We start from the raw sequence: 27,288 nt of genomic DNA on the forward strand, positions 1-27,288 counted from the left end.
AGCTGGAACAGAGGCAAATCTAACTTCCCCTAACAAGCAATTTTCTAAATTTACCAGCGCTTATCAGATGGTAGATCGCAAATCTACCAGCGCTACACTTACATTGGTGATCAGTGGGAAGAATGCTCCTTACATTGGTGATCAGTGAAATGAATGTTCCTTACATTGGTGGTCAGTGGGAAGAATGCCCCTTACATTGGGGATCAGTGAGAAGAATGTTCCTTACATTGGTGATCAGTGGGAAGAATGCTCCTTACATTGTTGATCATTGGGAAGAATGCTCCCTACATTGGTGATCAGTGGGAAGAATGCTCCTTACATTGGTGGTCATTGGGAGGAATCCTCCTTACATTGTTGGTCAGTGAGAAGAATGCTCCTTACATTGTGATCCGTAAGAAGAATGCTTCTTACATTGGTGGTCAGTGGGAAAAATGCTCCTTACATTGATGATCAGAATGTCACCCTTGCAGACTGCTAAAAAGATCAGTGCTGTCTTGCTGCTGTCTTTGCCAAGTGGCGTTGGCCCCAGAACTGTGCAGGCACCACCAAATGGGGGCACAGCTCTTGGAACTCCTAGCATCCTAAGCAGGGACCCTGGGGGAGAATGGCTGCTTATTGTGCTAATATAATGGAAAAGAAGCAGTGAAAAAGCCCTATAGGGTTTAAATGATCATTCTTGCTATTTAATTTGTAATGTTGGCATCACCGGGGGGTGTGGCAAGGGGTGTGTCCTTTGTCCAAATATTCTGGGCTAAAGGAGTTCCTTTTTCTCATCTTAGGAGGTTGGGAGTTTTTCCTATCTACCACAAATGGGAAACCACAATTGCCCGCCATATTATAACACAAACCTTTTTCTTTCCTTATACTTTTATTATATTTTTGTTTGTTTTTAAGAGAAAAAAAAAACATTAGAGAGCCTATTAAGTATTAATCTATACCTGACCACACCCATCAGGCCAAAACAGCTTTATAGCATAGAGATCACAGATGAGAGGATTGGCTGCAGAGTAAATCTATTCTACAATGTTTTACAGATCTTTGACTGTATCTTTTTTATTTTTTTTGATGTAGTGTCTCTTATTAAGTGACATGTACAATGTGCTACCTTGTAGGATATGCAGTGAGACCTGTAGTGACCTTCAACCCAAACTGGCACAAGATCTTCACAACTGAGTCTCTAACAATGACCTGTAATGTGAGGTCACCTATTCCAGCAGATAAGAGCTACACCTGGTACAAGGATAATAATCTGATATACACAGGACAAAGCTTTGTTATTGTAAATGCAGCACAACATTACAGTGGAAATTACCAGTGTAAAGGCTCCAATACTGACAGAAGTGACTCCGTCAGACTGGAGGTCAGTCATGGTGAGTAAATATTCTGTACAGGGAATGTGTTATGGTTTAATGCATTTTCCCTTAAATTTACAAGTTTATAAAAGGATATTTATTTTTGCAATATTTATATACAATCCTAGCTTTACAAATGGACAACTAATACAGAGTGAATCCATCATAATCACTTTGCAAAGCACTCTTGATTTTCTACAAAAAAGTCCAAAAAAGCCTACATGTTTAAGGGAAACTTGTGCGAAGACAATACAATCACCCATTCCCCTTTTGGCTTAAAGTGTATCTAAACCCAACAGAATCCACAAGGGAAATGGGGAGGAAAGAACACCTGGACTTTGTGATACCAAAGGAAAATATAACACGTAATGTAGCATAAAAAACAAGTATTTTATTGAAAAATAAGGACCCCTATTAACAACTCTATTGGGGGAAGTGAATAAAAAAGTTATTGACAAACAAGTTGAGCATAAAAGAAAAGTTTCATACAACATAAAGCAATATTCCGGATTGTAAGCTTCCAAGAAGCCCTGACGTGTTTTGACCTTGGCAGTCTTCCTCAGGGCATTGCCCTTGGATAACAAGTCAAGAAGCTCTTTGGGTACAAAGGTACTGAACAGTGGGTATGCATATATACAGAGGTACAGACATGCCTATAAACAGTCTCCCACATAATGAGGATCATAATACAATACACTTACATAGTTTATGGTTTTATACAACAAACAGAACAGGTTGTGTGATGCTGGAGGTCCACAGAGAATAGAGGAAGTATGGGGAGGATAAGCCTCAATACCCAGTGTGTGTGTCCCAAGCACAAGGGATAACAGCCAGTCTGATGGCGTGGAGCTTCCTAGCAGAAATATGGGGTAGATGGCATACAAAATAGAAATGATATAGCAGACGTGGGAGTATTCACAAGAGTGTAAAAGATGATGAACAAATGGAAAAAATGTCTATACCTTTAATAATGTAAACCTTAGTACCCCATATTTCTGCTAGGAAGTTTCACGCCATCAGACTGGCTGTTATCCCTTGTGCTTGGGACACACACACTGGGTATTGAGGTTTACCCTCCCCATACTTCCTCTCTTCTCTGTGGACCTCCAGCATCACACAACCTGTTCTGTTTGTTGTATAAAACCATAAACTATGTAAGTGCATTGTATTATGATCCTCATTTTGTGGGAGACTGTTTATAGGCATGCCTGTATCTCAGTCTATATGCATACTCACTGTACCTTTGTACCCTAGAGAGCTTCTTGACTTGTTATACAAGGGCAGGCCCCTGAGGAAGACCACCAAGGTCAAAACGCGTCAGGGCTTCTTGGGAGCTTACAATCAGGAATATTGCTATATGTTGTATGAAACTTTTCTTTTATGCTCAACTTGTTTGTCAATGCATTTTATATTCACTTCCCCCAATAGTGTTGTTTATAGGGGTCATTTTAATAATTTTCAATAAAATACTTGTTTTTTATGCTACATTACGCGTTATATTTTTCTTTGGTATCACAAAGTCCTGGTGTTCTCTTCTCCCCATTTCCCTTGTGGATTCTGTTATGTAACTATCATTGGTGTGTTTTAGCTGCATCAGGGATATATACATAGTTCTGAATTTAAACCCAAGGACAAAAGTTGAATGTACTGTATTGCAGCCTACCTTTCTGAATTTGTTTAATTTTTTCACACTTTTTTCTTTTAATTCTCTCCTGGTAATCCTGCCAGCAAAACGGTTCCTGTCCTACGGGGTGTGACAGTGTGAGGCCCTGCCACTTTTGAGATTGATTGTAGTAAGGACACCGGGTTTGCTCTTGTAGTGCTACACTCGCAGGAGGCACTGGTATTTTGCCTGGGTCTTCCCCACTTTTGCCCCGCAGCCAGGCACAAGGTAGATTCACACAGCCAGGTACACACACAGTTCCGCTCATCTCCAATGACCAGTGTAGGGGTTTTGTTTTTGTTGTTTTATTGGAGAACTTGGATAGGGAAGGGCTATAGTAAGATACTCCAAATTGAACTGTTCACACCAAGGACTCTAACTTGCTTTCCTAGTGAAACTTGGCTGAAATCCTTGCAGAAGGCAGATACAGACTTCTTCACAGCAGCAGCAAACTGATTGCAGAACTGAGCAATGTCTCTTAGTAAAGAAGTGGACAGTCCTGGACAAAGCTCTAAGTACACCAGCCAGTGTTCTCTTTATGTGGACACTCAACTGACTTAAAGCACAAGAAGGGGTTAACTGTCTAAGGCTCATTAGGATGTCTGTACTCACAAGGCTCCTGCAGCTCCACCAGCAGCCTTCTCTCTCCATGATACCAGACCAGATGCACTGCAGACTCTCCCTCCGTCACCTATGGTAGAACCAGGGTCAGCCACATAGATTCAGGCCCTCGGGTTGCCCACCTGAGGCCACATCAAGTGTCAGGGAAGGCAACACCTCTCACCCAGCATGGTGCAATCCTCTTCTAGAAATAACCAAGAGCCCATGTGCTCCTAGAATATAAATACAGGCACCCAGCATGCCTAGGGGTACCATCTCTGTCTGGCTGGTCTGGGTCCAAATGGGGAGGACTCCAGGTAGGATGGAGGGACCCTATCCTTTCCTCACTCATCAGGAACCTCTCCCTGCCACTAATCACTGTCCCTGTCAGACGGGTGACCTGTCCCTACACTACCCACATGCAAAATGTGTGCCAAGCCTGGGAGCCAGGGCCTTAAATAGTAGACATGTGCAGTTTGTTTAGTTCCAATTTGAAAATTCGGATTAATTTTTCGTTATTCGTAAATTTGAATGTATCCAAATTTCCCAATTACAATAGTAGCAAATTTAAATGAATCTGAAATAACTAAACAACATTTTAGATGAAAGTCGAATTTGAATAGTTTCTGAATCAAATTCTAATAGTTTTTTTTCATTCAAATTTGAATTGTTTTCTAATCGAAATCGAATTTCCAAAGAAAAATAAAATATAATAGAAAATAAAGGAATAGAATAGAAAAGAATATGATAGAATAGAGCCACTGTTGAATAGAAATTTGAATTTCAAATAGAATAAATTTGAATTGGAACACAATAAAAAATAATAGAATAAAAAAGAATAGAATAGAAGAAAATAGAATAGAAAAGAATATAATAAAAAAATAGAATAGAATAAAATAGAATATAACCTCTTCTGAAATTCGAATTTCGAATAGAATAAATTCAAATTACAATAGAATAGAAAAGAATATAATAGAATAGAAAATAAAAGAATAGAATGGAATTTAAAAAAATAGAATAGAAAGAACATAACCATTTCACAAAATTTGAATTGAATAAATTTGAATTTAAATAGAAAAGTATAGATTGGGATACAAAATAATAGAATAGACTAGAATAGACAAGAATAGAATAGAATAGACAATAGAAAAAAATAGAACAGAACGATTATAACAATATAGTCGTTTTCCAAAATTCAAATTTCGAATAGAATAAATTTGAATTTGAATATAACAGAAAAGAATAGAATAGAATAGTATAGAAAAAAATAATAGGATAGTATAGAAAAAACAATAGAATGGAATAGAAAGACTATAACCATCTTTCAAAAAATTAGAATAGAATTAATTTGATTTCGAATGGAATTAGATTAGAGTGGAATTTGAATGGAGTTTGATTTAAATTCGAATGGAATGCAAATTTGAATCAATTCTAGTTTGGAAAATTCAAATCAATTCAAATTCAAATAAACAAAACAAATTCCAAAAACGAATTAAATGAATTAAACAAATTTATCTAAACATTTTTTTTTCATTCTGCACATGCTCTGCCTGACCCAAGATGGCTGGTAGAGTCACGTGGGGCAACAGCATCCAATCGGATTGCTTCCCCAATGACCCTGGACCCAATAGAGGAACCTCTTGACTTCCTTTTCCCTGCAGTGCTGCTGCAGTTGAGTGCCACCTATGATGGAGAGAGTAGACTGCACCTGCCTACAAATAGATATAACAAAATGCTTTCAATTATATATTTAACAGACCATAAGAGAGCAAGTAGGAGAAATGTAATGTTAGAGTTTATATAATCTTTACCTTTGCTAGGAGTAAGAAAAGAGACGTGTCACTCCTCTGTGAGTCAACGTACAGACTGTATAACCTGATCTCCTTCACATCTATTTTTTAGCATCTGATTTACAATTCTGTTCTGTGTTTACAATCGCTGTTGGTGCAACCATTTCAGAATTGAAATAAAGAGTCTCTCTCACACCGCTGCATCTTTCAGGATATAGACTGCGAGAAACCAGCCTTATAATGCTAGTCCACCGGAGTCCGAAACAAGTGACCCCTTACCTCCATTTCTAAATAAATAAAGTATCAGTTGGGAAATATTTAAAATACATGACAGCTTTACTCAAATATTAAGGTAAAGACCAGGAGAGTGGTCAATGGTTGCTAGTCTGTGGTCTTGGTAGCCGTCCCTCAGGTTGGTAATTGACATAATATCAGACGATTGGGATGAGATATTGGGAAGAGGTAGATCATTGTTAGACAGACCTTGCTGTAATGTGATTTGTATATATTGATATGTTTCAGACTGGGTGATCCTGCAGACTCCTCTCTACATTCATGAAGGTGACGATGTGACTCTGAGATGTCACCATTATCCCGGATATCCTGCAGGAATGACGATATTTACCAAGGATAACACTGTAATAAGAAACTGGGGAACTGATTCTGTATTCCGTATTACAAACATAAGTATTGATAGATCTGGTAAATATACATGTACAAAAGAGGTCTATAGAGGTGCTCCGGAGTACTCAGAAGTATCTATTTCTGTCAAAGGTAAGTCCTTCTAGTTGGATTTGGGTGGGGGTGTCAGTGTGATTTGACGCAGTGTGTTATGTCCAAGATCTTCCGCTAACTAGTTTATGTCAGGTTGGGCTCATCTTTGTGTCAGTCAGGTAAGGTTAGCACTCTAACTGCAGCTCCATATTGATTTTCCACATTTTGTAATTATATACCATATGTACGTGGGAGAAGCCATATTTGCTCATTACATAGTCAGGCTCTGCTTCCTTTGTAATCATACAGAACGAAAGTGAAAGAAAGAGAGGCACTTCTAAGTGCAGTACCACTGGTATCTATTAAACAAATGTGTTTCAAAACACTCACAAAAAAGTAGTATAAAACGAGCTCATCATCTCACACAGACATGGTGGTAGGTTTCCTGTCACGGTTAACCTAGATCTTCACTAGCCGATCAGCAGCAGAGGGAAAGACAGATACCAAAAGCTGATGGCCGACCGACTTCCATGACAAGCTTGGAGCACATGTACTGGAAGTGACATCAGAATGGGGTGGTTACATGTTTCGGAGAATGTGCAGAAGATCCTTTGTTTATTTTTCTAGAGTTTGCTTCTACCTCTTTGAGTGCTATATGTTTTCAGGGCTACTGCCCCTAGGCATGGGATTCTCCTTTGAGTGCTATTCCTGAGGTACCCCTGGGAGGCCACCAGCCTGGCCTAACCAGCAGCACCACTAGTAGCCCCTCTTCCTTAGTATGGCAATAGACCCCAATAACAGGCTCACTCGTGTAGGCAGGTTACCTACTGGTATGCTGGTTTTAGTTAGTGGCTGACCCAGGCTGGGGTGAGTTAAATTGATTGTAAAGGATCGTGTTTTACTTTTTTAAAATAACAAACATGTCATACTTACCTCCACTGTGCAGCTCGTTTTGCACAGAGTGGCCCCCGAACATCCTCTTCTGGGGTTCCCCCAGCGTCTCTTGTGGCTCCTCTCTGCATTCTCCGCCTGGTCTGAAGTTATTCAAAGGGGTGCATGTTAGTTCTGGCGTATTCAAAGGACTTAGGTCAGTAAAGCACATGATACCGGATATGAAGCAAAGCTACAACAAGTGAATAACTGGGTAAGTTAAGCAGGAGGAGTAAAGCAGTTGTTATGGGTAACCAATGTCTAGAACAAGTTACATGCAGCCAGTCATGAAGCGTGGTACTTGGTATAGGTGACGGGTCCTCCAGTAGAGAGGGTTTGATGTTCTGGCTTCCTTCGTAGCAGTTGGTTTCCAGTAGTAACCGGAACCAAACCCACAGAGATCCATGACCTGACATGGTACAGGAAAGAAGAAGTTAACAAGAGTACGCATGAGGTCAGCGCTAGGTGCATGGCAGGACCCCATTCTGTTACTGGTGCGGTATCAGAAGTACTCTGGACTGGTGGAGAGGGCGCAGGCTCTGCAGTGTCTCTCCTTAATGCAACCTTTACTAGGTAGTGACATGACATGGGACAGCACTTTTCAGAGGAACTCTGTCATTTTATTACTGTGCACAGTGACACGGCTCATCTCTAAGTTGCCTTAATGTTTGGTTCTCACATTACTGCAGTCCCCACCTGGTCCTGGGCATTGATGAGCGCGTGCACAACAAAAGGTACACCCACATGCTTAGTGAGTGGCCTCGCCCACACCCACAAGTTTTGTTTCCAGAGGACATCCTATCCTTAGGTTAGGAGTAGGAAAAGTCCACCAAAAGACAGCATTTTAACTCTTTACTGAAACATAGTTGATTTACATATTTACGTTTCTTTAAGTCATCCCAATGGTGATGGCATATTCCTTAGCTGCAAACAGAAAACAGCAGAGGGGATGCAGATCAAGGAACAACCCATACATTTAGGGGTTTCCCAGATCCCTACATCCCAAGCCAAAGGATGTGAGTAGTCTCATAAGTCCTGCATCTCTCTTTCCTTTCTTCCCTCCTAAAGAAAAGCTGCAAGAAGATGGAAAACCTCAAAGATTATAATCCTGTATGCCTTGCATTGCTTCCCATGACTAACTTTAGTCAGTAGACTCTCGCCAGACTTTTTATCCAGAGCACTTCTTCACTATCTATGATACACCCCAATCTCTATTCTGGGACCTCCAGTGTCTACCTCGGCACCTACACTGCCTACTGTTCACTATAATGTTCCCAACCCTCACCATGGCGTCATCTAGTGGCCAGTTTGGGGAACTACACCTGTGCCACTACACTACAGCTCCTTCCCACAATGCTAGACATAATAAAACAATGTACTCTCTCTGTTACTACCACAACATGCATAGAGCTGAAAATGTAGAGAATAGTTGCTCGATCTGATAAAACTCTTCTTTTCAGTGACCATCAAGGTAAATTGTAGATTGGTAAAATAACAGAGGCCCACTGTGTGATCTTTGTGTTTTACAGAACTATTCAGAGCTCCTGAAATAAAAGTGAAGCCAAACCCAGTGCTGGAAGGAGATTACATGACCCTGACATGTGACACGAGTCTCAGCCCACACAGACAGACGGATCTTCAATTTGCTTTCTACAGAGATCAACTGACTGTTCAGAATTTCACTTTATCTAATCAATATGGAGCTGAAATGGCTCAGCTGAAGGACTCTGGGAAATATTATTGTGAAGCAAAAACTTTAAAAAGTAATGTGAAAAAGAGAAGCGACGAGTTGAATATTGAAATATATGGTAAGTACAATTCAAGATTTGATCTATATTTGGATAGTAGATGTGTATAGATTATTTTTGGAAATTAAGACTATCATTTAGTGTCACTTTCAAGGTAAATCTCTCCAATAGGACACAGTTGGCAAAGAACAGGTGTTAGTGTTAAACTATTGCTTACACCACCCAGAACTGGAAAATGGCTTTAGATATACTCTAATTGCTGAAGGTTTTGCTTTCCTATGACATTGTTGATTTATCACCACCTTAAATGGATTACTTCTTTACTTCTTTCTTCCTTTCGCTCAGCTCCCAGCCTAGAGGCTGAACCCCCTCAGCCCCGGGGTCCCCTCTCTGGGTAAACAAAACAGGCTCCTCACTCCATCTTCCACCCGACTCCCCTGCTGGCAAGGCTTTACAATATTTAAGGGCTAATGCCAGCCCTCCTGCCTTAGGATTGGCCAGATTACCATAAATATGCAGATTAGCGCCTCCTAGCCTCCACTCACTAGCTCCAGCTCCAGAAACTTCCCCATTTTTTTAGAACGGGGGGGGGGGGGGGGGGGTACCAGAGGCCTGACCAGCGATGAGCTGAATATCATAATAAATAGTAAGTAAGTTTCAAGGTTTGAATTATACTTGGAGATTTGATGTTTATAGATTATTTTTGGAAAATAAGGATATAATTTAGTGTCATTTTAAAGGTAAATCTCTCCCATGGGACACAGATGGCAAAGAAAAATAATTGTCAGGTGTTAGTGTTAAACTATTGCCTTCTCTACCTAGAACTGGAAAATGACCTTAGATATACAGTACTGTACTGTATGTAGTAACTGTTGAACGTTGCTTTCTCATTAAATTGTTGATTTATCACCACTTTAAATGGTTTACTTCCTGCGTTCCTCAATAGATAGCAAATGAAAGTCACAGTTATGGCCATACAGAACCAAGTGTTCATTTAAAATGTAGGTATAGCCAATTTCTGGCTAGAATAGGGAACAGACAAACCCATTATGCTTTTTTTTTTTTTTGGTGTCTGTTACCCATTGGGGAAATTTCTCTTTGTTTCCTGTCCTAAAACACAACAGGATGTTAGAAAAACTTTTCTAATTGAGGAAATTCCCTTTTTGGCTCGTAGTAGGAACAGTGGTTGATTGTTTTGTCTGTTCAGGGTTTCCTGAGCTTTGTGTTTGATTTATCGCACCTGTTTCTAGAAAAAGCTTGCAGAATATAGGGCAGGAAGATGCAGATGACCAGTATGAATACTTTCATGCCCCAGCTAATCCCTGGAAGGAAGTGTCCAGAAGGTGGCTGGTGGGGTGATAAATGTTTGGGAAGCTCAGAGTGAGTGTCTTTCCTCTTCAAGGACAGTTACAGTTTTCAGGGCTACTGTCCCTAGGAGAGAGTTTCTGAGACAGATGAGAAGGGATCTAGGTACCGAAAGTATGCTACATGAATTGGTGGCTTCTCTGACAGAGTCCTAGATTTACTGGTCATTCCCTTATCTCCAGGAAAGGCTGCTGTAAGGAGATTAGTGAGATGTGTGTCCACCCATTATTACTATTGATTGCTTAAGAGTATCCTGTGACCCCTCTCCTGTTAAAGTTCTTCAGCAAAAAATACTAAAACTCCATCCCCTAGACTAAACTTGTATTGTCAGTATGGGTGGGGCTGTGCGTGGGACTGGCAGCCTTTGTACTATTGTGGGAGACTAATAGGCATATTCTCAGTGGCCCCCTTCAGGTGTAATTGCTACATAGAGTACATACACTTTAATTGAAAACCTGTATCATTTGTAGCACCCCCTGTGTACAGTAGGTACATTTAGTCAGGCTCCTGATGTATCCAGGGGAGTGAGGGTTAATTTGTTGAGAGTTATGTTGGCAGAGCTTTAAGGGCTGAGTCTCTGTCACCTCCCCTTGGCTTCTAGAAGCTCCCGGAGAGTTCTAGAACTTAGGGGGTGGAGGGACAGAGATTGGGCCTGAATATTTATTGAGTCTCCTCCACTCCCTGGGTTAGGATGGCCCAGAATGTGGAGAGATAGCCCATATGTATTCTGGAACCTGGCCATGTGGAAGAAGAATCCGTGGGCCAGTGTCCAGGGAGGGGATCCCTGTGCTGGGGGGCTCTGCCTCCAGGCAGAAAAAGCCAAAAGGAAGGAGCCAGAGAAGAAAAAAAAGAGGAGAAGAACCTCAAACCTTTTCAGCCTCAACAAGGCTTAGCTGAGTCACCCTGGGAGCCATTGGGACCTGTCGAGCAAGAGTCCTGTTCAGCAGTCACCACATGAGTGACAGGATCTTTACTAGGACTGAGCGAGTAGCTTCAATTCTACATACCAGAGTCTGTAGAGCTGAAGCAGCTAGGTGCATTGCCCAGCTAGCTATCTACAGCTTAGAGCCATTCAGGCCATCACAGCTATCCTACACCTTTGCTTGGGGATTCTAGCGAGGAGCCAGTTGCTTTGGCATCACTCTGTAGAGGTTGAGTACCTGCAGTAAGACGTTTGGGATTGATCTTTGCCAGTTGGGCTATTCAGTTTGTTCTAGTGGAACACAGTTTTGTGCCCTTTTCTGAAAGCCAGAGAGAGTTGTTGCATGTCCTCAAGTTCTATTATACTACAGTTCTGGGCATCACATACCACCCTTTCCTCATCCAAGTAAATTCCCCTAATAAACTAAAAAACAAACAAAGCTCTTAGACAGATTTATGTCTACAGAGTGCTTGCTGAAAATACCTGTTACCTGGCCGTGTATGTAAAGGGGGACCCAAAAATCCAGCAGCCCTTACAGGGGTATCGCTACACATGATTATTCAGAATGGATGTTTACATTCAAGAGACCTCAAAAATCAATAAAATAATGTGTGTGTGTTGTAACTTTCGCTGATCAGTATTCATGAATTGAAAAATTTAGGTTTGTGTTCAGACCTGCAGATGGTTGGCCCAGTAGACGGGTGGGCTTGAAGACGTGGGTTAAGATCCCTGTCCAAACAAACCTAGGCTCATCTCTACCCAATACATGGCACTCTGCTTTCAATCCTTTAGGAAGCATTAAACCAAGAATGCATTTTATTTCTTTTACTCTCTTTCAGAGCTCTTTACTGACCTGGAAATCAAAGTATCCCCAAACCCAATAGAAGAAGGAGACAATATTACACTGACATGTCTTATCAGACCTTCTCTATTCATATCAGCCACAGACGTGCAGTTTGCTTTCCAAAGAAATGGACAGAACGTTCAGGAATTTGGTTCTTCCAATAAATATGGAATCCCATTTGCTAAATTGGAAGACTCTGGGTCTTATATCTGTGAGGTCAGAAGGTCAGCCAATGGTTTAACTAAGAAGAAAAAAGAGATAAATGTCCACATACAAGGTGAGAAGGACACAATACAACAGGAGGGAGAGGAATAGAATCTATATTACCCCTATGCAAAATGTAACTTACCGTATTTATCGGCGTATAACACGCACAGGCGTATAACATGCACATTCATTTTAAGAGGGAAGTTTCAGGAAAAAAACTTTTAAATAAGGAACTTTGAAGCAAAATAAGGGTCAGTGCCCATCTGCAGCCTCTCGAGTGCCATCAATGCAGCAGCCTCACCATTACCTTCAATGCAGCAGCCTCGCCATTGTTATCAGTGCAGCCTGATCGATGCCCATCTGCAGCCTAGAGGGGACAGGGAGGGGGCGGGACAAGCGCCAACCAATTTACATACAGTGAGAATCTCCTATGATAGACAGAACAGTGGTCCAATGGCGGCCCAGGAGACAGGACTTCTTATTACAGAGGCCGCCAAGTAAACAGAAGATTCTCACTGTATGTAATCTGACAGCACTCGTCCCGCCCCTCTCCCTGTCCCCTCCGAGGCAGCTAAAATTAAAGTATCAGCGTATAACATGCACACGCTCTTTGCACCCGATTTTCATGGTGAAAAAGTGAGTGTTATACGCCAATAAATACAGTAGTTACCATTGTGTTCTGATTTTGCTTACAATTTTATTAATGTCTATGCAGAGCTCTTCTCTCACCCGGAAATTGTAATGAACCCAGATTTCCCTAAAGAAGGCAACAAAGTTATTCTAACATGTAACACGAGTATTAACACATTAAGAAACTACACTGAACTGCAGTTTGCATTCTACCAGAATGAAAAGAATGTTCAGAAATTTAATTCATCACATCAATATATAATCCCATTGGCTCAACTGGAGGACTCTGGGAATTATTCCTGTGAAGCAAGAACTCTATACAATGGGATGAAGAAAATAAGTGCAGTAGTAAGTGTGGTCATTCAAGGTGAGCATAGCCAGTTATGAGTATAACTAATGTCAGTAAAGCATATGAAGAAATCTTAAAGGTAACTAAATATAAATGTTTTCACATAAATTTCACCCAAAATTTACACATTCTCCACCTAAGATTTAATAAGAAAAATGTGTGAATCATTGGGTAAAGGTTGTTGAAATCCTAAAGTAGAACTATAGGCAAAAAATTTATTTTTCAATTGTATGGAGTAAGGGAGGGTTATAACTCCTGTAATTGTTTTTTTTGGGGGGGGGGGGGTTTGGTGGGGGAGGGGGGTTTTACCTTCACTTCCTGTCCCACAGCCAAAACAGGAAGTGGAAGGAAATCAGTGCAAATTAAGAGAATCCATTAGCGCCCCCTAGGTCACCAGAACCAGCGTTCCCATTGGAAGATTTCCCCTCTATTGCTGTTCTGGCGACAGTCCAAATTTTGAACTTCCTTTCCTTTCACTTTTGATGAGATTGGTAAACAGGACAAATAGAGAAGGTGATTCTCAATAACGGGGGCCACTGACAGCAATAAAAACTGACAGGTGTTCTAATCCCTCTCCACTCTATTATCCAAAACTAAAAAAAAGTTTTTCCTTTAGTTATAGTTTAAGTAAAAACATTGATAAATTGACCTCACAGAGTCTATTCTGCCAAAAAGCACTTTCTCTGCATACTAGCAAATTTTTCCTAAATGTACACTGATAGGTGCTTATGCACAGCTCCGTGTACCATCTCAAGATGTCGTAAGCAATTTTTGAGAGACAGAATGAGGTAAGCCATGTGCTCATGTACGAGAGCTACATCTTCCTTAGTCAGCAAATACAAAATGCATAAGGATCTAGAAGAAGACCTAGAGAAGATATCAGCAAGAGCAGCAAGAGGGGAACATGGACATCACATCGCTAGATCTTCTTAGCTAAGGAAACTTTGAGGATAAAGCCCATCTACATCAATGTGAAATTGTGATCCCCTCTGTCTCTTGGTTTTCACATAGAAATAATATAGATCAAAAACAGGGCTGTTCTGGTGACACCAGATGTATAATGACTGTAGAATTGTTTTGGGACTTCATTGTAAAATTTCTTTTTACTAGCGGAAGGATATTCTGCCAGTAAGTGCACTTCCTGTTGCAAGAAAACCTTGCTAAACAACTTGTTAGCAAGGTGCAGCGTGGTGTGGCGGGCAGTGAAGAGTCCAAGTAAGGCAATTAATAGTTCTATTGTATTGCATTGTTAAATACAACTTAATCAGGCCTGGTGGGTAGGCACATCTGTCCAGAGCCACCTACAAAATATGATGGCGGTCTAACGACTTGAAGATGCCTACAGCATCTGCAACAAGGAGCGGAATATGGCCTGGCTGGTCTCTCTGGCTTCCTAGAGAGAGAAGGTCGTAGTCCCTGCACTGTCGCTACTCCTCAGGAACCTTTTTGTACCTCTAAGTAATGTCCCTGCCAGATGGGGACTCTGTCCCTACACTAGTTACTCGCATAAAGCGTGCCAAACCCTGGAGTCAGAGTCTTAAAAGACTGACCAAAGATGGTTGCTGGAGTCACATGGGGGAGATCTCACAACTTCCTTCCCCTTCTGCCAAGCCGTTTTGGTTGAGCACCACCTGACATGGGGAGTACAGACTGCTCCTGCCTAGGAACTGCCCCACAATTAGCAGCAGCGTTGTAGCTAGCCTCCTAAAGTTGGCCATCGGGCTGCCTATTAAATCTACCAGCTAGTCAGCCCAATGGGCAACTCAAGCAGCTTACATTGTAGACCTACAATACTGCAGCTAATTCGTTTAGGAAAACTGTAGGCAGTGAGGCATGATGTCATTCATATTGAAAAATAGATTTAGAGTTTACCTAAACTTTAAAAAACACACTTTGCATAGGGAAGGCTACTTTGTACTGAAGAACCTGGTTACACCCTTAAGCCCCGTACACACGGTCGGATTTTCCGATGGAAAATGTCCGATCAGAGCGTGTTGTCGGAAATTCCGACCGTGTGTGGGCTCCATCGGACATTTTCCATCGGATTTTCCGACACACAAAGTTGGACAGCAGGAGATTAAATTTTCCGACAACAAAATCCGTTGTCGGAAATTCCGATCGCGTGTACACAAATCCGACGGACAAAGTGCCACGCATGCTCACAATAAATAAAGAGATGAAAGCTATTGGCCACTGCCCCATTTATAGTCCCGACGTACTTGTTTTACGTCACCGCGTTCAGAACGATCGGATTTTCCGACAACTTTGTGTGACCGTGTGTATGCAAGACAAGTTTGAGCCAACATCCATCAGAAAAAATCCTAGGATTTTGTTGTCGGAATGTCCGAACAAAGTCCGACCGTGTGTACGGGGCATTATGCTTACAACCATTATGTATCTAGTGTCACCAACCCAACACTTTAACAAACACACCTCTTATAAGGAAATGTACTTTGTACCCAAGAACCTGGTTTCACCCTTTTTCTATCATGTATATCTGGTGCCACTGCCCCAACACTAATTTAATCTACTCTATTGCTATGTAGAAATCAACCAACAGAGGAGGACGCAATTTCACATCATAACGTTGAGATAGGTGGGCCTTATTTATATCATATTCCTGACCTAAGAACTATCACAACATCTTGAAGTTGCCAAGCAGATTCAAACTTTCAGGGTTCATCGGTCATTTTCTAGAGCGTTTTGTGATTAGTGGATGTGGGGTAAAAACAGAAGTTCTTAATACTGAAGCTAAAATGTATAAATGAGTGAATTTGTTTATAATTTATTTTTAATTTAGCTTGAGAATTTGATCAAATTTAATGCCAAGTTTTAAATTCTAGCTCCCTTATTCACCATTTATGGCCTTGTCCCAACCTCCAAAGGTGTTGAGTAGAGTTGGTGGGTACAATTAATGGGCTTTTGGAGGTAAATCTTTTTCACCTGCCTATTGTGCTACTTTGACTCCTCCTCTTTGGACCCTCATTAACTGACAACCGTTTTGTGTGGCTTATTTGTGACCCGCAGACAAATTGCCCTTAGGTGGACCCCCCACGCCCTCCTATCATATCTGTTTGGATTTTAGACCGCAACAAGTGTATCTCGTTTGAAAAGCATACCTATTTCCTTAGAAACTTCATGAGAAAATTTGATGCACTCTGATCACAATGGCTTGAGTTTATGTGCCCCACCCTCGGGTAGGCTCCTTAATGCTTAAGTATAGCTGTACTACAAGTTTTGTTTTTTCTTTATTGTTTCTCCTTATTGATATCTTTTTCTGGATATCGATATTTGGAAGTCAATATGATGTCACAGTAATCACTTAAGTGCCTCTTACTGTATATGTATGCTCCATGAATATGTCTTGTTTGATCGTTCACGTATCAAAAACTTTTCTAAATAAAATTTGATTTAAAAAAAAATAAATTAAATTTAAGATTTTGGCATGGGACCAAATTAGCTAAGAATGGGAAAACTAGCTAAAATCTTGTTTTCAGTGTTGAACTTCTCTCAGTGATCCCTAGGCTTTTGAGAAGCCCTTGATGAGAAAAGTTTAAAGAGGACTTTATATAGGACAACTTCCTCAATAATGAGCAGATGGGGGAAGTATATAATCAATACAAATATATACAGATCCCTGCAGGTAGCAATGATGAATTTTAATGTTGATGAGTACTGTCTTTTTACAGGAACCATTAGCACATATCTTCTTATAATTTGCTCGGTAACTCTACTTCTTCTCATCCTTGCTATCCTGGGGTTCCTCTACATGTTCCGTCAACGTCCTTCTGTAAACAACCAAGACCCAATGACAGGTAATACAGTATAAATGATTTTATCTTAAAGTACAGGTATATGTGAACTTTACATTTCACAGTGGTACTGGATATAATATACTGTAGACATACAATGTTAAAACTTTGTAGGTTTTGTAATAGTAAAAAATCAATTACATACTGTTTGCATTTGCTTTTATTGGTGATTGTGGGAGGGGAGAAGCTGCTTGAGGTTGCCAGTACCATTACTGAAGCAGAAAGTCAGCTGTCCATGGATTTGCATAGACTTTACATAGAAATTGACTGGCTTCAGCTATCATTGTGCATTTCACTGTAAACCAAATTATATGATCACCATGATTAGCTGGCATGGTGGTAACATGATTATTCATCGCAAAGGTGTTCTATCGGGTTGATGTCAGGACTCTGTGCAGGCCAGTCAAGTTCCTCCACCCCAAACTCGCTCATCCATGTCTTTATGGACTTTGCTTTGTGCACTGGTGTGCAGTCATGTTGGAACAGGAAGGGGCCATCCCCAAACTGTTCCCACAAAGTTGGGAACATGAAATTTTCCAAAATGTCTTGGTATGCTGACGCCTTAAGAGTTTCCTTCACTGGAACTAAGGGGCCAAGTCCAACCCCTGAAAAACAACCCCCACACCATAATCCCCCCTCCACCAAATGATGTGGACCAATGCACAAAGTAAGGTCCATAAAGACATGGATGAGTGAGTTTGGGGTGGGGGAACATGACTGGACTGCACAGAGTCCTGACCTCAACCCAAAAGAACACCTTTGGGATGAATTAGAGCGGAGACTGCAAGCCAGGCCTTCTCGTCCAACATCAGTGCCTGACCTCACAAATGCACTTCTGGAAGAATGGTGAAACATTCCCATAGACACACTCCTAAACCTTGTGGACATCCTTTCCAGAAGAGTTGAAGCTGTTTCTTGGCAGAGCTGCACCAGATTTTGCACTCCCCAGTTTTAGTAAACCAGCCCCATTGTGTTAACTTGTTGCACAATTTGCCTAGTTGAGCAGAATTGATAAATACAGGTCAACATACCATAAAGTCAGCTGTAAAAATGATTTTCCAATGCATCTGAAGGCAATGGTGGTTATTTGTGAATGAGTATGCCCCAGGTAACACCGCCTCCATGTTTATCTGTCATTCAGGAATGACACTCTCCCAATGTGTGGTAGATATGGGGGCAGGGGTCACCCAGTTACGTCACTGGGTAACCTCCACCCCTACGTTTTACCGGTTAGACGGCTGTGTCCCTGGGGGGACCCCCCACTGTTTTTTTCTGAATTTTTAATTGTCAGAATTCTTTTGTTTACATTTTAGCTGTCAGTGGGTTTCCCCGCTGACAGCTAAAATGTAAACAAAAGAATGCTGGCAATAGTCATTGTAGTCATTGGTTTTTAACCCCTTCCCGCCAACCGTACGCAGATGTGCGTACTTGGTTTTCGGGGGGTTATACCGGGATTATGCCCGCAGCTGGAGGCATCATCCTGGTACTGTTTTTTAGAGCCGGCGATCGGCTTTCCAGGGATAACAACCAATGCGGCTAAAAGCCGCTCGGCTGTTATATCGGAGGAGCGGGAGGGGAGGTCCCCCCTCCCACCGCTCTTACCGGGCCTCCCGTTCCACCGGGAGGCCCGATCAATAATGCGCCGCCTACGGCGGCTAGGGACAGACTGAAACAAAGCCTTGAGCGGTTTCGTTCCAGTCATGACATCGCTTCCCATTTACTCGGCTACAATTATTATGTATGCATTCAAAACTGTGTATAAGCCGTGTATTAGTGAATGGCTTCACTTTATACATGTGCACAAATGTCTCAGAAAAAAACTAATTAATATATTTATAATTGCTCAAGCAAATATATCATGAAAAGTTCAAAACAGCTCCGAAATTCTTTCTAAATGATTTCACTCCAACACCATGTGAGAAATAAAATCCGTGTTCCAAATAATATTTGTGACTTTTCACCCAAAGTGACAACAAATTGCACTCACCAGATGGCCCTGGCCAGCAAGTGACCATAAGACATGAAGTACCTCCTGAAATCCTGGAAACCATTCAAGGATCTTTTTCCAGTCGATCGTTCACATGTACGGTGAACTTGGTCGAATAAGCCCCGGGAACAGCCAGATGAAATCTTTGTTATCTATCCTCCACTCCAATCTCCCACATCAGAAAACCAAGCTCCGCCAAAAAGAGCCAGGGAAGGCAGATATAGTGTAGTATTGTTTGTTTGTTTATTATTAAAAAAATGTCACTTACAATATTTCCAGCAGGGGAGTGAATCAGTATATCGGAAACACCTAGTGCGGTGGAAGTCCGTTCAGACAGCGCTATCTGACCAGAGGTGTATGCTATACATTAGGCAACCCCCCCCCCCCCCAGCGAAAATGACATGGAGCGCACTGTCAGACCTAGCTTCTATGCATTTCGCGTTCCAGCACGCGTCATCAGGAAGTGGGTCTGACACAGATTATTTTAGCTTAAATAGTGGACCAGCCAACGGGATTGGTCCAGAACAAAATATAGACTAAAACCTAAAATTCCTCTTAAAGTTTAAAATATTTTCTATTGCAAACAACTGACTTCAACAGGTGCTAGGGATTCCCATATAGTAACAGATATAAAACAATATGGTACATTTAAAATATAATTAAGAGGCAATGGCATTAACAAAGGATGGCTATCCAAAAAAAAACAGCTTATTTTCCAGACCTTTTCTTATGGAAAAATAAAAATAAAAACCGTCATTTCCCAATACCATTAAATCTCATTGATACAGTAGGGTATACGTTTATAAAACACACACAAAAAAAATAAAAAAATAGAACACAAAAAAACCCCTGCCTAAACTTTATCAGAATAATAAAAAAAAACCTCATTGATACAGTAGGGTATACGTTTATAAAACACACACAAAAAAATAAAAAAAAATAGAACACAAAAAAACCCTACCTAAACTTTATCAGTATAATATAGAAAAATAAAAAAAGTACATAGGGAGACATCTAGTGGACAGACTTGAGTCTGCAATAACTATGTCAACAAGAGAGGAAACAGAACCTTCCATTCGGATGAAACAATCATATGCTCTGCCAAGACAGAAATGCTTTCTACAAAACACATGTATCTTCAGCAGAACCAAAGCCCTACCGGCTTTTAGATATATATGATCAAACATCCGAAAAAAAATAATTAATTAATAAAATAATCGAAAAACCAAATACTAGCTAAATAGATATAACCATTTACTTACAAAAAAGTACAGTAATATGCATAAATTCAATAGATCTCTCTACTAATAATCTAAGAGAAAACAATTGAGGTCTATGTCTATGTTGAGGCCAGCTGGCGCAAGAGAGCCTGTTTCAAAAATCCACCTGGTTTCAGGTTGCGACACCAGTGCGATCCGGAGTAGAAGAAATAGACACAGGGTTGTCATGACTAAGGGAGGAACAGGTCTGGGAAGGGTTAAATAATTAAGTAAGTTAGTGGGGTAGGGGTGTAGCTTACCTTATTGGAGCATCAAGGGTCAGGTGGTCAGAGTGGAGCCGCAGGGGGGATTTTGGCACGTGCAAAGACTGATGGGTAATCACTCCGAAAAGTTTCCTTGATTGATGAGTTCCCTCCCCCCAGCCTTATATTCTGGTTAGGAGGTGGTATAAGAGGGAGGGGGACAATTGGGATGTTTTTAAAAAAAATTAAAAAGTGTAAAAAAAATAAAACATAATAATTAATAAATATATAAATATATAAAAATAAATAAATAAATAAAAATTAAAGAGGTTTTTTTTTAATCTTTTGCATTTGTCACAGCAGCTGGTGGGTCAGGGGGTCTTTGGGGGGTCAAGGATTAAACAGATTGTAGAAGTATTTGGGCCCATACAGGGAATGGCGCTCCCACCTTGGTTGGTTGTTGGTGGTTCTCCCAGGACCTAGGTCCCATGGGGGAAAGTAAAATTTGGAAGTCGCAACGTCTTCGAGCCGCCTGGGGCACAGCTGAGGACATAGTTGGTAATAATAATCAAAATGGGATTTAAGGACACCCAAAGACCCCCTCCTGGTGTTAAATTGTTCTGTTTGTTGTTATTGATTTGTTTAATAAAAGGGCTGTTGTGGCCATTTAAACCCATGTCACGCAGCATTGTGTTGTTATTATAAGTTAAAGACCGTAAGTTGACGAATCCTATAGTAATGAATTTTCAGATCCCCACCTCTCCAGTGTGGTAGAATCTTGTCAATCCCACAGAATTTTAAAAGGGCTGGGTTTTGATTATGGTGAGTCCTAAGGTGATAGGAAACTAAATCTATGCTTTCTTAATCCGATCTTAATGTTGTTTACATGCTCATTAATCCTTCATAGTCTGAACCCACTTCAGAGATCTCGCCAGGAAGCTGTCAATGTACTTGACCAAACATAAGCTGCCGAGGCATTCCCTGCCTCACAGCTGTACATACACATGCCCCTTGTATATGTGCAGTGTTGGGGGGGGGGGTGTCTCCGTGGTAGAGATTAACAAATGCATGTCCACCTTAAACCTATTACCATCCTCTTCGCTCGTATTGTTATTAAAGGAAACTCCCAAGAGAAATACACATTATATTATTGGTGCCCTTTTTTCTAAAAATGCTGGTTTCCTGTCTTTAATGCTGCTCCTCCAGTTTCACTTGTGGCATATTTGCTCCAAGTCAAAGTGGAAAAATTGGATTTCCAGGACTGGGCTTTGTTGTTGCGAAAATTCAAAACAGTTCTTCACTCAACACCGTGCATCAAGTATTGAATTCTTATAACTTGTTATTGCTGATATTATAGGTGCTCCACTGAGGGCAGATGAAGGAGAAGTAAATGTGAGTATTGCAAAGTGCCTTGAACAAGGTTGGTAGATGTTGCCTCATAGTGGTTGTGGGTGATGAGTGCCCCTTTAAATGTCAGTAGTGTGTGACCCCTTAAATGTTGGTGGTAACTGGTGAGTGTCCCATTACTGCTGGTGGTGAATGGTGTTTTTCTCCAAAACATTGGTGGTCAGTGTGCCCCCTTTATAGTCTATATCAGTGATGGTGAACCTTAGCACCCCAGATGTTTTGGAACTACATTTCCCATGATGCTCATGCACTCTGCAGTGTAGTTGAGCATCATGGGAAATGTGGTTCCAAAACATCTGGGGTGCCAAGGTTTGCCATCACTGGTCTATATGCTCTGTATCCTCTTGATGCTCAGTGGTGGTCAGTGGGCCCCCCTCCTTGTTGCTCAATGTGCCCCCTTCCTTTGGTGGTCACTAGGAGCAGTTTTACCCACAGGATCACAGGAGAAGAGGAATTCAGAAGATCATCAGAATCGGCAGCAGCGGAAGAAGGGGCAGGCTCTTAAACTGTTTTCATTTGTGTTTGCTGTGATTGGCCATCACAGCAATCACAAGGCACAAAGTTAATCAGATTGTCTCTGTACCCAATGGTTGCACTGGCCACCCATACTTTATTTCTGCAATGCCATTTAAAAAACTACCACCTTCCTGCCATTTTGATACAGTCCAGCAGAAGGGAGGTGGTTGTGTTGTTTTATTATGACTTTGTTTTATCTATTTATGTGTATTTTTTTTTAGAATCCTATCTACTCTGCTGTGAGGCCCAAATCTATGCGTCGTTTGGCGGCCGCCCAAGAAATGTCCGATGAGCCAGAAAGCATCTATCAGAACATCTAATCCTCACCCGTCTTCTACTGGGCCTACCAACTACTAATGTAAATGGACTGACTTATAACAAGTTGGTTTTATGTCTTTTGTTTGACTTGGTGGTGTGTTTTGGATTTTTATAGGATTGATTGCAAAAAGTGGCAGTTGATGAAAGGGAAAACTGGCAGTTGATTGTCAAAGTACGGACAAACATCTGAGTTGTGAAATCTAACAGCAGATTTGTGCAAGTATTACCTTCTAAAAGACCACCCATGAGTTGAATAAAAAAGAGCTGAATTGCACAAAGGAAGCCAATTAGGAGTTAGCTTTCATTATTAAGCTACAGTGGACTAAATGATATGTTGTAATTTGATTGGTTGCTGGGAGTAGAAGATGTGCTGCCAAGGCTTGAAATATCCTTTAGTTTAAAGCCTGTTTAATACAATTGCACTTATCTTTTGTTGTACAATACCGAGAATTGCTGCAAACAGTTGTTTGTGTTTTATGTAAATTTTAATGTTGTTTTTGGATATTTACAAGTCTAAAAACTGCTCTTCAATATTATCCCTTCCATCATGTAGGTAAAATGTATACAAACCTTATTGGGTGGATTTACTAAAGGCAAATAAGACTGTGGCAGTTGCTCCAGAGCTTAGTAAATGAGCAGAAGCTCTGCTGACTTCCATCATCCAATCATGTGCAAGCAAAAATGTTTTTTTTTTTCCTTACACGTGATTGGGTATTCTTTGCAAAGTGAAGGTTTACCTCATTTAATGAGCTCTGGAGCAACTGTACTTGTAGAGTTCAACTGTACTTTGCAAAGTGGACAACAGCCTACTTGTCTTTAGTAAATCAACCCCAGTGTGTGTAAGTGGAGACACTTGAGAGGGGTCTCAAATGGTATTGGAACTGCACATAACTGTCAAAGCTGAAACACTGAAGCCCATAATTTATATCAGAGGTCACCAAACTTTCTAAACAAGGGGCCAGTTTACTGTCCTTAAGATTTTATTGGGGTCAGACTGTGCCCAGTCGGAGTAAACAATGCCTCAGCTTTGTTATTGGGGGAGAAATAGTACCCCATTGTTGGTGTCAGTGGGAGGAATTATGCCCCATTGTTGGTGTCAGTGACCAGAATAATGCCTCAAGGGCAAAATAAAGGCAAGTAAAAAGGCCGCAGTTTGAAGACCACTGGTTTATTTTACCAAAAAAGGCTTACTGTCAGTTACAATGCCTTGAAAAAGTATTCACACCCCTTAAAATTTTCCACATTTTGTCATGTTACAACCGAAAACGCAAATGCATTTTATAGGGATTTTATGTGATAGACCAACACAAAGTGACACATACCGGTAATTGTGAAGTGGAAGGAAAATGATAAATGGTTTTCAAAATGTTTTAAAAATAAATATGTGAAAAGTGTGGTGTACATTTGTATTCAGCCCCCCTGAGTCAATACTTTGTAGAACCCCCTTTCTCTGCAATTACAGCTGCAAGTCTTTTTGGGGATGTCTCTACCAGCTTTGCACATCTAGAGAGTGACATTTTTGCCCATTCTTCTTTGCAAAATAGCTCAAGCTCTGTCAGATTGTATGGAGAACGTCTGTGAACAGCACTTTTCAAGTCTTGCCACAGATTCTCAATTGGATTTAGGTCTGGACTTTGACTGGGCCATTCTAACACATGAGTATGCTTTGAACTAAACCATTCCATTGTAGCTCTGGCTGTATGTTTAGGATTGTTGTCCTGCTGGAAGGTGAACCTCCGCCCCAGTCTCAAGTCTTTTGCAGACTAATGCCCCGTACACACGGTCGGATTTTCCGATGGAAAATGTCCGATCGCAGCGTGTTGTCGGAAATTCCGACCGTGTGTGGGCTCCATCGGACATTTTCCCTCGGATTTTCCGACACACAAAGTTGGAGAGCAGGAGATAAAATTTTCCGACAACAAAATCCATTGTCAGAAATTCCGATCGTGTGTACACAAATCCGACGCACAAAGTGCCACGAATGCTCAGAATAAATAAAGAGATGAAAGCTATTGGCCACTGCCCCGTTTATGGTCCCGACGTACGTGTTTTACGTCACCGCGTTTAGAACGATCGGATTTTCTGACAACTTTGTGTGACCGTGTGTATGCAAGACAAGTTTGAGCCAACATCCGTCGGAAAAAATCCTAGGATTTTGTTGTCGGAATGTCCGAACAAAGTCCGACCGTGTGTACACCCTATAACAGGTTTCTTCTAAGATTGCCCTGTTTGGCTTCATCCATCTTCCCATCAACTCTGACCAGCTTCCCTGTCCCTGCTGAAGAAAAGCATCCCCACAACATGATGCTGCCACCGCCATGTTTCACGGTGGGGTTGGTGTGTTCAGGGTGATGTGCAGTGTTAGTTTTCTGCCACACATAGCGATTTACTTTAACCACTTCAGCCCCGGAAGGTTTTACCCCCTTCCTGACCAGAGCACTTTTTACAATTCGGCACTGCGTCGCTTTAACTGCTAATTGCGCGGTCATGCAATGCTGTACCCAAACGAAATTTGCGTCCTTTTCTTCCCACAAATAGAGCTTTCTTTTGATGGTATTTGATCACCTCTGCCGTTTTTATTTTTTGCGCTATACACGGAAAAAGACCGAAAATTTTGAAAAAAAATGATATTTTCTACTTTTTGTTCTAAAAAAAATCCAATAAACTCAATTTTAGTCATACATTTAGGCCAAAATGTATTCGGCCACATGTCTTTGGTAAAAAAAATGTCAATAAGCGTATATTTATTGGTTTGCGCAAAAGTTTTAGCGCCTACAAACTAGGGTACATTTTCTGGAATTTACACAGCCTTTAATTTATGACTGCCTATGTCGTTTCTTGAGGTGCTAAAATGGCAGGGCAGTACAAAACCCCCACAAATTACCCCATTTTGGAAAGTAGACACCCCAAGGAATTTGCTGAGAGGCATGTTGAGCCCATTGAATATTCATTTTTTTTGTCCCAAGTGATTGAATAATGACAAAAAAAAAAAAAATTACAAAAAGCTGTCACTAAATGATAAATTGCTCACACAGGCCATGGGCATATGTGGAATTGCACCCCAAAATACATTTAGCTGCTTCTCCTGAGTACGGGGATACCACATCTGTGGGACTTTTTGGGAGCCTAGCCGCGTACGGGGCCCCCGAAAACCAATCACTGCCTTCAGGATTTCTAAGGGCGTACATTTTTGATTTTACTCCTCACTACCTATCACAGTTTTGAAGGCCATAAAATGCCCAGATGGCATAAACCCCCCCCAAATGACCCCATTTTGGAAAGTAGACACCCCAAGCTATTTGCTGAGAGGCATGGTGAGTATTTTGCAGCTCTCATTTGTTTTTGAAAATAAAGAAAGACGAGAAAAAAAAAATTTTTTTTCTTTTTTCAATTTTCAAAACTTTGTGACAAAAAGTGAGGTCTGCAAAATACTCACTATACCTCTCATCAAATAGCTTGGGGTGTCTACTTTCCAAAATGGGGTCATTTGGGGTTTTTTTTTGCCACCTGGGCATTCCATGGCCTCCGAGACTGTGATAGGCAGTGAAGAGTGAAATCAAAAATTCACGCCCTTAGAAAGCCTGAAGGCGGTGCTTGGTTTTCGGGGTCCCGTACGCAGCTAGGCTCCCAAAAAGTCTCACACATGTGGTATCCCCATACTCAGGAGAAGCAACAGAATGTATTTTGGGGTGTAATTTCACATATTCCCATGGCATGTTTGAGCAATATATCATTTAGTGACAACTTTGCGCAAAAAAAAATTAAAAAAATAAAAAATTGTCTCTTTCCCGCAACTTGTGTCACAATATAAAATATTCCATGGACTCGACATGCCTCTCAGCAAATAGCTTGGGGTGTCTACTTTCCAAAATGGGGTCATTTGGGGGGGGTTTGAACTGTCCTGGCATTTTATGCACAACATCTAGAAGCTTATGTCACACATCACCCACTCTTCTAACCACTTGAAGACAAAGCCCTTTCTGACACTTTTTGATTACATAAAAAAATAATTTTTTTTTGCAAGAAAATTACTTTGAACCCCCAAACATTATATATTTTTTTAAAGCAAATGCCCTACAGATTAAAATGGTGGGTGTTTCATTTTTTTTTTTCACACAGTATTTGCGCAGCGATTTTTCAAACGCATTTTTTGGGGAAAAAACACACTTTTTTAAATTTTAATGCACTAAAACACACTATATTGCCCAAATGTTTGATGAAATAAAAAAGATGATCTTAGGCCGAGTACATGGATACCAAACATGACATGCTTTAAAATTGCGCACAAACGTGCAGTGGCGACAAACTAAATACATTTTTAAAAGCCTTTAAAAGCCTTTACAGGTTACCACTTTAGATTTACAGAGGAGGTCTACTGCTAAAATTACTGCCCTCGATCTGACGTTCGCGGTGATACCTCACATGCATGGTGCAATTGCTGTTTACATTTGACGCCAGACCGACGCTTGCGTTCGCCTTAGCGCGAGAGCAGGGGGGACAGGGGTGCTTTTTTTTTTTTTTTTCTTTATTATTATTATTTTTTTATCTTATTTTTAAACTGTTCCTTTCATTTTTTTTTTTTTAAATCATTTTTATTGTTATCTCAGGGAATGTAAATATCCCCTATCATAGCAATAGGTAGTGACAGGTACTCTTTTTTGCAAAAATTGGG

General features: G+C 40.9%; 1 protein-coding gene across 1 annotated transcript; it reads left to right on the forward strand.

Annotated features, from left to right (window-relative positions):
- Nucleotides 1-1,096: 1,096 nt before the first annotated feature.
- Nucleotides 1,097-25,390, forward strand: LOC141116640 (Fc receptor-like protein 3). The gene is made up of 8 exons (XM_073609032.1): nucleotides 1,097-1,370; nucleotides 5,928-6,179; nucleotides 8,579-8,857; nucleotides 11,924-12,205; nucleotides 12,851-13,132; nucleotides 16,804-16,929; nucleotides 21,733-21,767; nucleotides 22,520-25,390. The coding sequence occupies exons 1-8, from the start codon at nucleotides 1,097-1,099 to the stop codon at nucleotides 22,616-22,618; spliced, it is 1,629 nt and encodes a 542-aa protein (XP_073465133.1). The 3' UTR covers nucleotides 22,619-25,390.
- The last annotated feature ends 1,898 nt before the right edge of the window (nucleotides 25,391-27,288 follow it).

Source organism: Aquarana catesbeiana, linkage group LG13, assembly GCF_042186555.1.
Source record: "Aquarana catesbeiana isolate 2022-GZ linkage group LG13, ASM4218655v1, whole genome shotgun sequence".
Classification (NCBI taxonomy): Eukaryota; Metazoa; Chordata; class Amphibia; order Anura; family Ranidae; genus Aquarana; species Aquarana catesbeiana.

What these genes read in the sequence shown, in the direction of transcription:
- LOC141116640 (XM_073609032.1), top strand. Translation starts at nt 1,097, where the DNA reads ATGTGCTACCTTGTAGGATATGCAGTGAGACCTGTAGTGACCTTCAAC. An exon ending in CAGACTGGAGGTCAGTCATG is followed by an intron (nt 1,371 to 5,927) that starts GTGAGTAAATAT and finishes GATATGTTTCAG; the next exon opens with ACTGGGTGATCCTGCAGACT. An exon ending in AGTAAGTGTGGTCATTCAAG is followed by an intron (nt 13,133 to 16,803) that starts GTGAGCATAGCC and finishes GTCTTTTTACAG; the next exon opens with GAACCATTAGCACATATCTT.